Source organism: Atta colombica, unplaced genomic scaffold, assembly GCF_001594045.1.
Source record: "Atta colombica isolate Treedump-2 unplaced genomic scaffold, Acol1.0 scaffold83, whole genome shotgun sequence".
In the NCBI taxonomy this organism is placed as follows: domain Eukaryota; kingdom Metazoa; phylum Arthropoda; class Insecta; order Hymenoptera; family Formicidae; genus Atta; species Atta colombica.
Genome location: NW_017259576.1, coordinates 545055 through 558976, shown reverse-complemented (window position 1 = coordinate 558976; position 13922 = coordinate 545055). Strand labels below are relative to the sequence as shown.

The following is a 13922-nucleotide window of genomic DNA, read 5'->3' as shown; positions in this document are numbered from 1 at the left end:
TCTCTCTCTCTCTCTCTCTCTCTCTCTCTCTCTCTCTCTCTCTCTCTCTCTCTCTGTCTCTCTCTCTTCCTTCTCTTCCTTTAATTTATCCTTTTTCTTATCTTTCTCTCTCTCTCTCTCTCTCTCTCTCTCTCTCGTTTCTTTCTCTGTCAGACACACACCTATTTCTATTTTCATAACGGATATGCGCGCTCTCGTACTTAAAGTAATTGCACTTAATGGCTACGCGGCGCGTTCGCGCGGCATGCATGCGCTTCAGAATATTTCGAATGTACCTGCAGGCGGGGCACGTTGATCGGGTGTTTAAGTCAAGAACCGGCATCGCGTGTTCCGCATATGCACGGAGTCCCGAAGAATCGCGTTCACGACCGGCTCAACGTCACGACGCGAATACGCATGTTTTTTCCTTATTAATTCAGCGTAATTAACCACCGTCAATTCTTGAGTCAGGACAGAATTAATAATGAATTCATAGAAATAATAAATTTTTATTTTGTTTGCCGATAAAATGTCGAGACAATTCGTATGTTAAGGTCTGTAATGCGTGAATGTACACTAAAAAATATCGGTGCGAATTTAACATTCATGCGATATTCATATACGTAATTCTCAATGTGCAATGTTGATGTTGATATTAACATGATGTTGATTTATAATTTCTGTGTTCATATTAACTAAATTCATCATCATGGATTCCATATCGCATTGGTTAATATTAATTATGTTCGAAATTATCAATAGTTCATCGAATAATTCGATTTCGATTCAATCGTTTATTTTATTTGCTTCATTTATGCACGACTCTTATAAATTATTCTTCTTGTTTGTACTTAAAAAATCTGGAACGTTATTGAAAATTTATCACTTTTAAAATAGCTTATAAAGTCAATCCGGAAAAATTTAATTCGAATTTCATTTTTCAATAAAAAAAATTCGATTTAACGTAAAAACTTCAAATTCGATTCGATTTGTTTTCGAATTTATTCAGGGTTGCCACAGGCAACTGAAAAATCAGGAAAAATCAGGAAAATTGAAATTAGTTATGGGAAACTGGGAAAAATCAGGAGAAAATGTAAAAAAAGTCTGGAATTTTTAAATTTGCTCACAATTTTCTTAACTGCTTCTATTCTAGATAATTGTTATAATTTTTTAATATTATCTGACGTTTATAGTGAAATACGTTCAAAACTCGCACACTTTAAACGATTTTAATAAAATAATTAAAATTTATATTTTATTCAGTATTTTTATTTGATCGCTCTTTTTCATAACTTCTTTTTTCCAATACTAATTTATTTTTTTTTACTTGAATTTGCACCCAAAATTTTACTGTGCTACTAATCTTTTTTGCGTTGTTATTTAATAATACATACTAGCTTTCCTACAATTCTTGACTTTAAATGTGTTAAAATTTATATTTTATATTGGAAAATTTTCCATTTTCATCTGGAAAACCTGAAAAGTCAGGGAATTTTAAAATTTATTTTCTATGATAATCCTGTTATTACATCAAAGATTCAATTCGATTCACAAATACTTTGCACACTTCTAGTACGAATTATATATGGATACCATATGATGTTGAATCCACACCAATATTTTTTATAGTGCATAGTAATTAGAGAGACGCGAAAGCGTAACTCATATCCACGTCGAGCTATTTTTCTCTCAAACACTTCCAATGCTGGAAGACGGAGGAACGTGTCGCGAACACGAGTAAAAAGCACGAAAAGCGTGCCGGCAACTCGGCTACATTCTACACGCTTCTTCGTGGAATTACATAATGCCGGTGTGAGGTAACCGATTTCAATCACACGTACGATCGAGAATGACAAGGCTTTATTTGGTATCCCTTTTCTATGTACTTCATCGTATCTACATTTCTGTAATGCAGCGGTATTTAATGGCGTGCTTTCAATTCAATTAGGACTATCTAGTTATCCCAATTTCATCCGATTACTTTTAATTAATAAAAGAGGAAATAAAAGTCTATATATAAAGCGATATGACAAAAATTATGTCTTTCTCATAAATCTTTTAATCCTCTATTTCTTTTCCTATCGTATCTTTTATAACTTTTTTTTTAAATATTGTACTTTTTCAACAATTTACAGTTTTAAGTCTTATATTAATTTTTCAGTTAGATTTGACTTGAGATTAATCAAGATTAGGGATTATGATTTTTTTCATTTGTTTTTCTAAATTTTTAAATTTTTTCAAAGAAATCTTTTCATTTTTCGATCGTTTGTAAGAAATGTAAAAGTTTCGATATTTTTGTAAAGGAAAAATCTAGATGAGATTGATCAATGAATCTACGGGATTCGAAGAAAACGATGAGCTCAGCGTCCTTTCTATACGCGCGTAAAGGAAAGAAAAGTCTTGCTCGAGATATGTTCGGATACAGTAATAATTCCGTCATTGAAATTCTATTCTTCGTGCCGCGTTGTGGCGGACACTCATCTGTTCTGGTATGATATAAAGGACAGTGGACAAGGCAGCTTGATCGTCTAAAGTCACGGCTGGTATGCCCTTTTATAGGACCCTATAAAGTCTCTCGGTGTGGGGTCCACGACACCCCCGGTTACTCTATAAGAAAGAACATCGCTCGAACCTCCTGTAATAATTCTTTGCCATAGGAATTCCTGGCGTGACTTGACACGGTTCTGCCTTCGGTTACGCTTGAGAAATTCATAGATGAAAAACAAAATGTTGCGGAAGGGCTTGAGGTGGTGGACTTTTCTAGTCCCTTGCGTTTGAAATGGTTGCTGCTTATAAAAAAAATCACGGAAATTTATCTAATTTCTAATTATCATTTTCATTTACATTTATTATCATCATCGTCGAAATTTAATTAATAATTAAAGAAATCATTGCTTCGTAGAAATCAATTATTTTACATTTTTAGTTTTTTGATCGCGCGGATGAAATTTTATTTTTAAAAAATGATATCTGGAAAATCATTTTCAAGTTGGTTCCTTTTCGCATAATTAGATTTTTTTTAAATTATAATTTTGCTGAGAGCAGCTTTCCATTTTACTAATTTCCAATTCTACATTTTCTATAATAGGTACCTGATGTAGGAGTCGAATTATCAGGTGGTTGCTATGGATTCGCGGCCAAATACATGCATTGGCCGGAGGAGTTGGTAGTCGGCGGCGCCAAGCACAACAAGACAGGCCACTTGACTCGCGCGGCCGCGCTGCAAACTGTGGTGCAGCTAATGGGCGAACGCGAGCTGTACGATTTCTTAGTGAATACCTACAGGGTCCATCATATCGACTGGACGCAGGAGAAGGCGGCTAAAGTTTTAGAGACTTGGCAAAGAGTATTTAGTAATGAAGTGAAAAAACTGATGGAGGTCAACGGATCGGCACCGTACAATCTGTACGCTTTCAGTACGACAACCATGAATGACATTCTTGGGAAGTACAGCGAGGTGTCCGTCATGAAGATCGCGATTGGTTGCGTGCTTATGGTTAGAAATAACTTTATTGTGTGTACTACTGCACACTACATATAGTGTACTACTGCATATAGTGTAATTGAAGAATCTTAATGCAACAATAGGCGAACTCACATTTTAATAACGGAGAATAAAAACATTTTTTCCTATCACTTTATTGGGAGTATAAATTAGTTCGATCCGTTTTTTTGTGCATTTATTTCAAAACAAAATGAATGAACAGATCAATTAAAGTATTGTCGCTGCCTACTATTTTTTTCCATCTCTCAGGCAATTTTCGAATTCCATCTCGAAAAAATGACTCTTTGGAGGCGATCCAATTTTGGAGCCAATTTTCGATTTCTGCGAAAGAAGTGAACCGTGATTTCTGTGAAAGAAGTGACTTGCTGTATCCTTCGGAACAATCAGTAATCAGAAGGAGCAATGTCCAGAGAATACGACGGGTGCAGTAAAACATCCCATTTGAGCGTTTTCAAATATTTTTTTACGACTTTAACGACATGAGGCCGAGCGTTGTCATGAAGAAGAATAACTTTATCACGTCTTTGTCGTATTCCGGCCGTTTTTCTCGCAATGCACGGCTCAAACGAGTCAATTGTAGCCGATACCGATCGCCCGTAATGAAATCGCCAGGTTTCAGTAGCTCACAGTAAACAAGACCCTTTTGATCCCACCAGATATAGAGCATGATTTTCGAACCATGAATGTTCGGCCGTGATGTTGATGTTGAGGTTGATGGCAACGATTGATGGCTTAGCGTAGTATTTTTTCTTCTTGGAGTTGTAGAATATCCACTTCTCATCTCCAGTCACAATCCGATGCAAAAAACTTTTCTCTGTTGTCTTTGAATCAGCTGTTCGCAAATGAAAAATCGTCTTTCAACGTCTCTCGGTTTCAGTTCACAAAGCACTCAATTTCCTTGTTTTTGAATCATTCCCATGGCTTTCAATCGTACAGAAACGGTTTTGTTGAGTTACTCCCAATGCAAGCTTCTCTTGCGTTTGACTCTGATCTTCTTCGAGTAATGCCTCTAATTCTTTGTCTTCAAATTTTGTTGACTATCCAGAGCGAGGCTTGTCTTCAACGCTGAAATCTCCATCCTTGAAACGTCGGAACCATTCCCTACATTATTTATCAGTTGGAGCAGTGTCACCATAAACTTCGATAAGCATTCGATGGGCTTCAACCGCACTTTTCTTCCAATTAAAGCAGAAAGTCAACTTCCCGCAAATGCTGCTTGGTTAACACAAAATTCGACATTTCAATAAAAATCAAGGTTTTTGTATGAAAGCGATATAAACTGAATATTATTAGCAGATGTTTAACCTCTCTGAAACCACCAAAATTAGCTGTCACTATGAACCATTCACAACAGCTGGAGCTATATTTAGGGAAACGGACCGAACTAATTTGTACTCCCAATAACTTTAAAGTTCATTTTCTTTGTTTTTAAAATAATCCACTGTTGCAGTAAATTTCAATTTCTTTTCAATTATTGTGATTCCATAAAGTTTAAAGATACTGAAAATATTTTTATTTTATTTATGTATTTTATCGTGATTCAATTTCTGTTTTTATTTTTCTAGTTGCTGTATGCTGGTGTAGCTCTCTTTCGTTGGAAAGATCCAGTGCGTTCACAGTCCGGGGTAGGAATGGCTGGCGTAATGTTAATTTGTGCCACGGTAGCCGCAGGATTGGGTTTCTGCGCTCTTTTAGGGATCCCATTTAATGCCACCACGACGCAAATAGTGCCATTTCTTGCCCTTGGTCTGGGCGTACATGATATGTTCCTGTTAACGCATACGTATGCGGAACTGTCGGTAAACGAAGTGCCCAGCAATGAGCAAACGGGAGTCGTTCTCAAGCGAACTGGCTTGTCGGTGCTGCTGACAGGTCTGACCAACGTTATTGCCTTCTTCGCAGCGTCGATAATCCCAATCCCAGCTCTCCGAACATTTTGCATGCAAGCCGGTATTGTGCTATTGTTCAATTTGGCCGCCATGCTGCTGATATTTCCTGCGATGGTCAGTCTAGATCTACGACGTAGACGTTCTGGAAGGAAAGATATTCTTTGCTGCTGTTTACCGGCGTCACCCAATCTCGGAAAGAATAGATACTCCGTGAAGATCAACGGCACGGCCAAGCAAACGGTCACCAGGGCGATACCACCTGAGAGACGAGAAACCTGCACACAGATCTTAACTCCGCAGAATACACAGAATGAATCTTGGGTACGAAATGACATATATGTATATATATATCACATATATACTGAACTTTTGTTTGAAATCATATTGTGAAATATCAGATTTTAATATTCGCTGTATTAGAAATTGAAGAAATTTATTTAATAAATGATTGCTTGATTATAACGAAACTTAATAAAAATCAATAACAATTGCTTTCTATATATTTACACAAGTTGAAATTAACGCAGAATCATCTACAAGTATCGTTTTGCATTCGTGTTGCAGATAGGTGGAAATGTTATCGACGCGGATAAACAGTGTACTGAAGAAGACGCGCTGACCGGCTGTTCGCAAGATGATTGTCTGAGCTTTTCCTTGACACAGCTTGCGTCTCGGCATTACGCACCCTTTATCAGTCGAACGGCTACCAAAGTGTTTGGCGTGATAATTCTGGTCGCCGTGCTAGTTGGTAGCATATGGGAGGCGATATCTCTACGTGATGGTCTGGATCTGACTGATTTAGTACCGCAGAACTCGAATGAGCATGCATTTCTGTCTGCCCAGGCAAAATATTTTGGTTTCTACAACATGTATGCAGTCACCGGTCGAGATTTTGAATATCCGACTAATCAAAAATTGTTGTTCGACTATCATGACAGTTTTATGCGGATCAAGAACGTCATCAAGAATGACAATGGTGGTTTACCTGAGTTTTGGCTTAGTTTGTTCCGCGACTGGCTAAAGGGTTTACAAGCCGCATTTGACAAGGACTATGAAAACGGCTGCATCACTCAGGAAAGATGGTTCCCGAACGCGAGCGACGAAGCAATTCTAGCATATAAGTTACTCGTGCAGACCGGTCATGTGGATAATCCAATCGATAAGACGTTGATTACTAGTGTACGACTGATTAATGGTGACGGTATCATTAATCCACGTGCTTTTTACAACTACTTGAGTGCCTGGGCGTCCAACGACGCGCTTGCTTACGGTGCTTCACAAGCAAATTTGAGACCTGAACCACGTCAATGGATCTACATTAATGACCATGAGCTCAAGATTCCTAAGAGCATGCCGCTTACGTATGCGCAGATGCCGTTTTACTTGCACAGGCTCACGAATACGCAAGATATCACAGAATTGATCAGTAGCGTCCGGGAACTATGCAAAAAATTTGAAGAACGTGGTTTGCCGAATTTTCCGTCCGGTATATTATTCCTCTTCTGGGAACAGTATATGAATTTGAGAACCTCCATGTGTATCGCCCTTGTGGCTGCATTGGGTGTAAGCATCTTAGTAGTCGGATTCTTATTGTTGAATATATGGGCTGCTGTGCTGGTTGGTTTCTTTCTTCTCGTTGTTATTGCTGAACTACTAGGTGTTATGAGTCTATTCAACATTAAGTTAAGCGCAGTACCTGCCGTATTGCTAGTGGTTAGTGTGGGCATAGCTGTTCATTTCACGGTGCACATCTGCCTGGTAAGTAATTTGAGAAGTTTCTTCATTAGCGTTTCTTCTTATTCTTTTAATTGTTTCGAGCATATTAGATTTATAATATCAAAATCAAAAAATTTTTTGGAAAATTAAAAGTGATCGAATGTTTTGGCTGTATTGTATTATTTTATCAATTGTTTTTCATCAATGGTTAGTGACATAAATCATTATTGATACATTTATGCATCAACATTTTAATTGATTTTCCCCTATTTGCATTTTTATTTTGTATAAGTCGCGTCTCTGTTAACATAAACGCGTAATTCTGTTTCAGAGTTTTGTCACCAGTGTGGGTAGCAGAAATCGCAGAATGCGTTTAGCTCTGGAACATATGTTCGCTCCGGTTGTTCATAGTGCGTTCACTACGCTACTCGCCGTGGTGATGCTCGCTTTCTCGGAGTTCAATTTCATAGTCAATTATTTTTTCCTTGTATTACTCAGTGTAATCGGTATCAGTCTTGTGAATGGCATCTTTTTCTTCCCCATTCTATTGTCCCTTATCGGTCCGAAGGCGGAAGTAATTCCGAATGATCATCCGGATCGTATATCCACGCCGACACCGCCAGCATCGCCCATCGTGAGAAGATCCAAGCCGCCCACACCACCGAGGAGATCTCACAAAATTGATAATGCTCGGCTGCATGCTGAACCATCGCTCACAACCATCAGCGAGGAACCCAACTCGTGGCACAGCACGCAGGAATCCTGTATTATTGTTCAACCGGAACTCAAGGTGGAGACCACGTCCACATGTGGTAATCAGGTGCGTTGAGATTCGCGAACAAATTAGTTGTTGATAAGCATGAGAGCGTAACTTCCTCCAATAAATTATTACACTTTTCCAAGCATGACTAACGAGCGTGTTCTTTCATTTTGACTAACAGAACTGTAGCGGATCGGATTCGAGTGGGTCTAGTCGAACGTCGCCGGTTCCGCCCACATCACACATCACCACTAAGGTCACCGCAACGGCGAACATTAAGGTCGAAGTTCATACACCGTTAACTAGTGAGTATTCATTTTAAACAATTCTTAAAAATTACTCCAAAATATTTCCTTAACGTAATTTGAGACTTTAAACTAATTCGAAATGCTGTCTAACTAATGCATGTTGCTGTGATCGAATATAATTATATTTATGTATTGCTAAAAATATTTACTTTTGAATTATTTTAACATTTTTGTTAGAGAGACTGTAAATTATGATAACTTTTTTATAAAGTCTTACTTTAAAAATTAGAGTAAAATTTATATCATTAAAATTTGTATACATTGTGTTATAAGTTCGAAAAAATCCACAAAACATAATGTAATGTATCTTTTTTTAATTTTCTATGCAAATATCGTTATCTTCACGCTACACATATTTACTTATTTAATTCCTATCTTAATTTGTTATTGCATTTTCTCAAATCGATATGAGGGAATTATAACAAATATATTTATTTTTATGATAATTATAGGTGGAATGGATCGTAGTGAAAAATGCCGGCACTCGGGCAGCAATAGTCGAAGGAGCTCGCGCTGCAATACGAACGTTAATGCTGGGGAGTCTTCCGGTTCCGAGCCAGATTCAGACTCTAACGCAAAACATTAATAACAAGTACCGGGGGGACCGGCAGCTACTGCTCAAGTACCACGCAAAGCGGGAAAACACAGAAGGCTGACTAGGATAGATTAATAGATTTTCCATTATCTCTTTCTGTTTTCCTCTTTCCTCTCTCCTTACCTTTACTTAGCTTTCTACTTTTCGGTTCTAGACTGTTTTTCTCCCTCAAGTGAGTAATGCAACATGAATTGTTTTACTCAAACTTTAAAGACAAAAGTATTATAACACAAATCGCAACTTCATAATATATATATGAATATTTTCATAAACAATTTTGTTGTAATTTTTTGTGTTTTTACAAATTTTTTAAAGTTTTAAGTAGACTTTCTTTGTAAGAATCAACATTATATTTACTTAATTAGGATTTGTTATTACCAGTGAACTATATTTACATTTTATGCGTATATTAATGCGTGAATTATTATAAGATTTTAAGTAAAGTTTGTTAAAGTTTTTAATGAAAAAAATTTTAACCGAAATTATGTTAAAAAACAGGATACTTTTCAAATATTTCAACAGTGTTAAATAACATTACCAAGGATAATAATGCGTACAATTTACTAAATCAATGTATTAGATTATTTTAGATAAATATACATATTTTTTAGATAAATTTATTTAATTAGTGACTTGTGGCGTCACAAGAGTAGTTCGTGTCTTGTACTACTGGCAAGTACATAAGAACGTTATATGATTTGTATTCTTTCGAGAGAGAGGAAAGACAATACTTGCCAGTATGCCTTTGTTTATCAGAAACTGACACTAACATCTATGTGAGTGTATTCGTAATATTTGCGTAATACATAACGGGAGAGAGCATTTACTAAAATGTATATATACATACTTATTATTTAATTAGAAAGTTAAAGATATTATTGTCAATAGAAGAACGCGACATTTCTCAAATGTAATCGTGAAATTTTGCGACGATGACGCTTTATTGTGCGACAAAAACGACAAAATTTCCAAATAGTACTATTTATTTTTTTTCTACATTAATCATGTTAATCATGTATGTTACGCGCAGTGTGTATGTATGTGACTACGAGCGGTATACTGAATCTTTGAGACCTATTTATTATTTATTTTAATAGTATTCTTCGGCATTTCTGCGGGTGTGTGTGCGCGAGCGCAATATTTTGTACGCATAAATATATAATGACTCTCTTGTAAAAATAATTATTTATATCGGACTATACGAGAATACTTTTCATTGCCTACGACAATAACGGTACTTAATTTAATGTGAAGTATATATTCCTATTCTGATATTCATACCTCTAATGTGTATAAAATTGTAATATATAGTACCAGTGACCTAGTAACTGCGGCATACATTGTCATAAGATGTGACTCGTGAAATTATGTAATATAAGCGAGAAGTATTCTCTTACTTATGTCAAGTCAATTTTGTATACATATGCGAGACTCGAAGTGTGTATTTAAAGTGACGAAAAAGCATTCTGCAGAATGGCTTTTGCATTTTGTACATGTTGTATAAGCTCGGATGGGAAAAATAGTCAATATACCTCTAATATACGTATAAATTGTACCATGACTTTTATTTTACAAAATTTCATTGTAAGAATCTAATTATTTTTTATGTAATTAATGTGTAGAAGTGGTATTTGTACGATTTATAATCCAATTTTTGTAAATATAAATATTGTAATAATAATTATAGCAATATATTACCTTTATTGCTGTTATAATATCGGCAATATCGTAAATAAGATTGAGATACAAAATTAATATTATAGCAAAATTGCATAAATCAAATTATAAATTATATATATTATTAAAAAATTGCATTAAATTATATTAATTTTCTTTTGTATAGATATTTCTAATAATCTCGTAAAAAATTTAATTTATATTGCAATTTTAATTATAAATCTCCAAATTAAAAATTTTTAAAGCTACAAAAGCAATTTCTTCTTAGGGTTTTTATTAATTTTTATCATATATCTAATTATATTTTTTTAATTTGTCTTTTTCAAAATTTAAATTTTATGATTTGTTTATGTCAATAGTTATTGACAATTGAGATAGTTGTGACCTTATAACACAATCTTTCATTGTTTTATTTAAAATCTCAAATAACTTATTTTATAATATTAAGTAACAATTAGTGTAGTATTTAATTTAATAAAAGTTATAGAACAATTTTATATTATAATTTTTAAAAAATAATGAAAAATTTCTTGACAGTCGATAACAAGATAGTCTAACCTACAACTATCATTCTTCCATCGAGATTGGATATAGGTGGAACTGATGGCTATTTTTTTTAAAGGGACGTCCAAGTATAACCTAATCTAGAATAACTATAAAGAGAGTGACGCTAATTGACCGGAAATCACCATTTATGTTCTATATTTACGCAATTTCTCATTTTATTTTCTTCTTTCTTTAACGTTGTCTTTTTTTTAATTAACAGTAAAGTTCTACATTAGTTGCAAGCCGATCGCAAGTTTGCGACAGTCAATCTGAAGCTTGCATTTTGAAATCAACGCTTTATATTGGCTGTTGCAATAAACTTACGATCGTCTTGCAACTAATGTACAACCGGCTCTACATAGAAGTCATAGACGGTCGTAAGGAACCAATATGAAGTTTGCATTTTGAAATCAACACTTCATATTGGCTGTCGCAATAAACTTGCGATTGGCTTACAACTAATGTAGAACCAGCTTTAATGGCTCCTGTACGTAGAACGCGGCAATGCTTGCCGCGCGATGAAGCTGGCGCGATAGCTAATTAACGTCTTGCTTGCTCGAAAGAATAATAGATATATAATTTCTACCACGCGACAAAAGTTGAACTCAATCCAACTTTTGCCGCGCGGCGCAGGTAACATTACATCGTTTCTAGAAATTTTGCATGGTGAGGATGACTTAAGAACATATGCCTAAGTCTTATATTTATATTTTAGATACTCAGCAGCCAATGAAATAATCATAGAGCATCTAAAGATAAATTTAAGGAAGCCTTAGTACAAGGTCTGACTATGAATACGGGCAATAGAATTATTAGTTAGTTAGTGCGACAACTTTCGCCGCGCGATAAGCGTTGCCGCATTCTGTGTGCAAGGTCATATATAAGGACACTTAATGGTGGAGCCAATCAGAATATTAGGCACATGCATTGGCGCCACTCTCTAAATATCCGTTCTAACCTAACCAATGTGAAATTTAAATTCAAAGCGATGCTGAACGATGTGTCACGTGCTCCAAAAAAAAGTTATTTACATTGCTCCTCATATCTGAAAATATTTCAGTATAACAAAAAGCGAAGGACGCAGTACCTTGCGTACAGTGATTGAAGTAGCTACCTCAGAGTAATATTGTTTTTTAGAAATTAATATTCCTGTAAACTTAAAGTAAAGATTGCATTCCATTGTACACCGAATGTGCATGTATCATTTTATTCTTGTTTAACACTCTGCGAACAAATATAAAATGATCTCATGCGCGTTATATGTGCAACGAAATGGAGCTAAAGAAAGATATGTTTGCATACATTTGAGTTATATGCACTTCCTTGTACTAATTATATTTAACATTGTACAAATTTTATTGTACATATTATTTAATTCAATCTTTGCAGCGAGCTGTGATGGATGAAAATAGATCTGTGAAACAGAATGAGGATAATCTGGAAGAGATAATTGATAAACAAACCACAAGACTCCAGGAACTAGATATGGCCACAGCATTAATAAAAAGTATTATTGTGGCATTTGTTGCACTTTTATAAAATTTTAATGGATGGATTTTTTTGTGGATGATTTTAGAAGAGTCATCTTTCAATGAAATATTGAAATTTTTTTTTTTTATTGACAAGATAAAAAAGAGATAGCTTATTTGCTTTCTGTGTAATATATTTGTTGGTATTTGCCAGAATCATATTTCATTTCTTATAGGTAAGCAAAATATAAAAGGTGAACTTCAGGATGCACATGAGGAAGTACAGCAAATTTCAGGTGGCATTAGCGAAGCAAAAAAAATGTTAAGTAGAATGCATGAACAGAATTCTCGTTTGAGGGTATGTAGTCAAGTTATTTTTAAAAATTTATTTCAAGAATTAGAAATTAATTAAGATATCTTTATTTAAATGAAGGAAATATTCACATTAGTTGAAACTTTGGACAAAAGAATTCTCCATCAAGAAAGAAATATTCCACCTGAACTTATACAAGGTTATCAGGATGCCATATATACTCCTTTGACAGAATATCCTGTAAATCCAATACACCGGTCGATTAGAAAAACACCCAATAGTGTAAAAAACATCACAACATTTGAAAAGGAAGAAACAGTGAAAGATTGTAAAAGAACACTTTTTAATGAACCAGAAGTATGTCCAACAATACAACTTATCACTGCAGAAGAATTCAATACAGTACCTAAATATATTATTGGAAGGCAAACTATTAATAGTTTAGAGACAATTAATCACTTTATAAATGCTATAAATCAAACGTTAATTGCAAAGTATACACTGTTATCAATGGGAAAGACTGCCGCTCAAAAAAAGGGTGATATTAATTTGTATTTATACTATAAAAAGCAAGAGCTTGATATTCGAGATGAAGATGGTAAGTCTTAACAGTTTATATAAGTATGTTAAATATGTGTAAATAGTTGTAATAATATAATAATGTCAATATAATATGTATTTCACATATGTGTGTAAATTTTTGTACGCCACTGTATATTTTAAATTATTAAAATAATTTTCAGGATATCTTTACTTCTTCACAGCTGAGGATTATTATAGACAAACGAAAACAAAAATTGATAAGACCAAGTTGAACTTACTAACAGCATTGCGCCATTGCAAACGTTTACGAGAATGTAGAATTAGAAATGAATTACGATATGTTATAACGTCACATTAATTTATATAATTTTCTGTGTATTCATAGACTTTTAACATTATCGTAATAAGAAAAATGTATTAATTTACTAATAATGTTCTGAATATATGTTTATTTCTAATAAACAGATAATATTATCTGTCTATTGTTAACATGGTATAATTTTAGAATCTATGGAAATAGCATATGTAAGTTATTTGCAATATTTCTTAAAATATTAATATTAGAAATATTGATATTTTTATATACGAATTATCAATTTTTGTAAACAATTATATAAATCTA

At 34.4% G+C, this 13922-nt stretch overlaps 2 protein-coding genes across 3 annotated transcripts in view; both read left to right on the top strand.

Annotated features, from left to right (window-relative positions):
- Positions 1-8804, top strand: part of LOC108692851 (protein patched) — a 50431-nt gene extending 41627 nt beyond the window's left edge. Inside the window, exons 8-13 of the mRNA XM_018201355.1 lie at positions 3068-3475; positions 5050-5694; positions 5938-7131; positions 7421-7909; positions 8031-8154; positions 8610-8804. Coding sequence (XP_018056844.1) covers positions 3068-3475; positions 5050-5694; positions 5938-7131; positions 7421-7909; positions 8031-8154; positions 8610-8743 — 2994 coding nt within the window. The 3' untranslated portion in view covers positions 8744-8804. The remainder of the gene's footprint in view (positions 1-3067; positions 3476-5049; positions 5695-5937; positions 7132-7420; positions 7910-8030; positions 8155-8609) is intronic.
- Positions 8805-11944: 3140 nt separating this feature from the next.
- On the top strand, positions 11945-13658 carry LOC108692858 (spindle and kinetochore-associated protein 1-like). Of its 2 annotated transcripts, none has more exons than XM_018201381.1 (5): positions 11945-12081; positions 12365-12482; positions 12681-12802; positions 12878-13355; positions 13501-13658. In XM_018201381.1, exons 2-5 carry the CDS (start codon positions 12374-12376, stop codon positions 13656-13658), a joined length of 867 nt encoding a protein of 288 aa, XP_018056870.1. In that variant the 5' UTR covers positions 11945-12081; positions 12365-12373. The 2 variants fall into 2 exon arrangements, with proteins under 2 accessions (XP_018056870.1, XP_018056869.1); XM_018201380.1 differs by having other exon boundaries at positions 11945-12095.
- Positions 13659-13922: the final 264 nt, after the last annotated feature.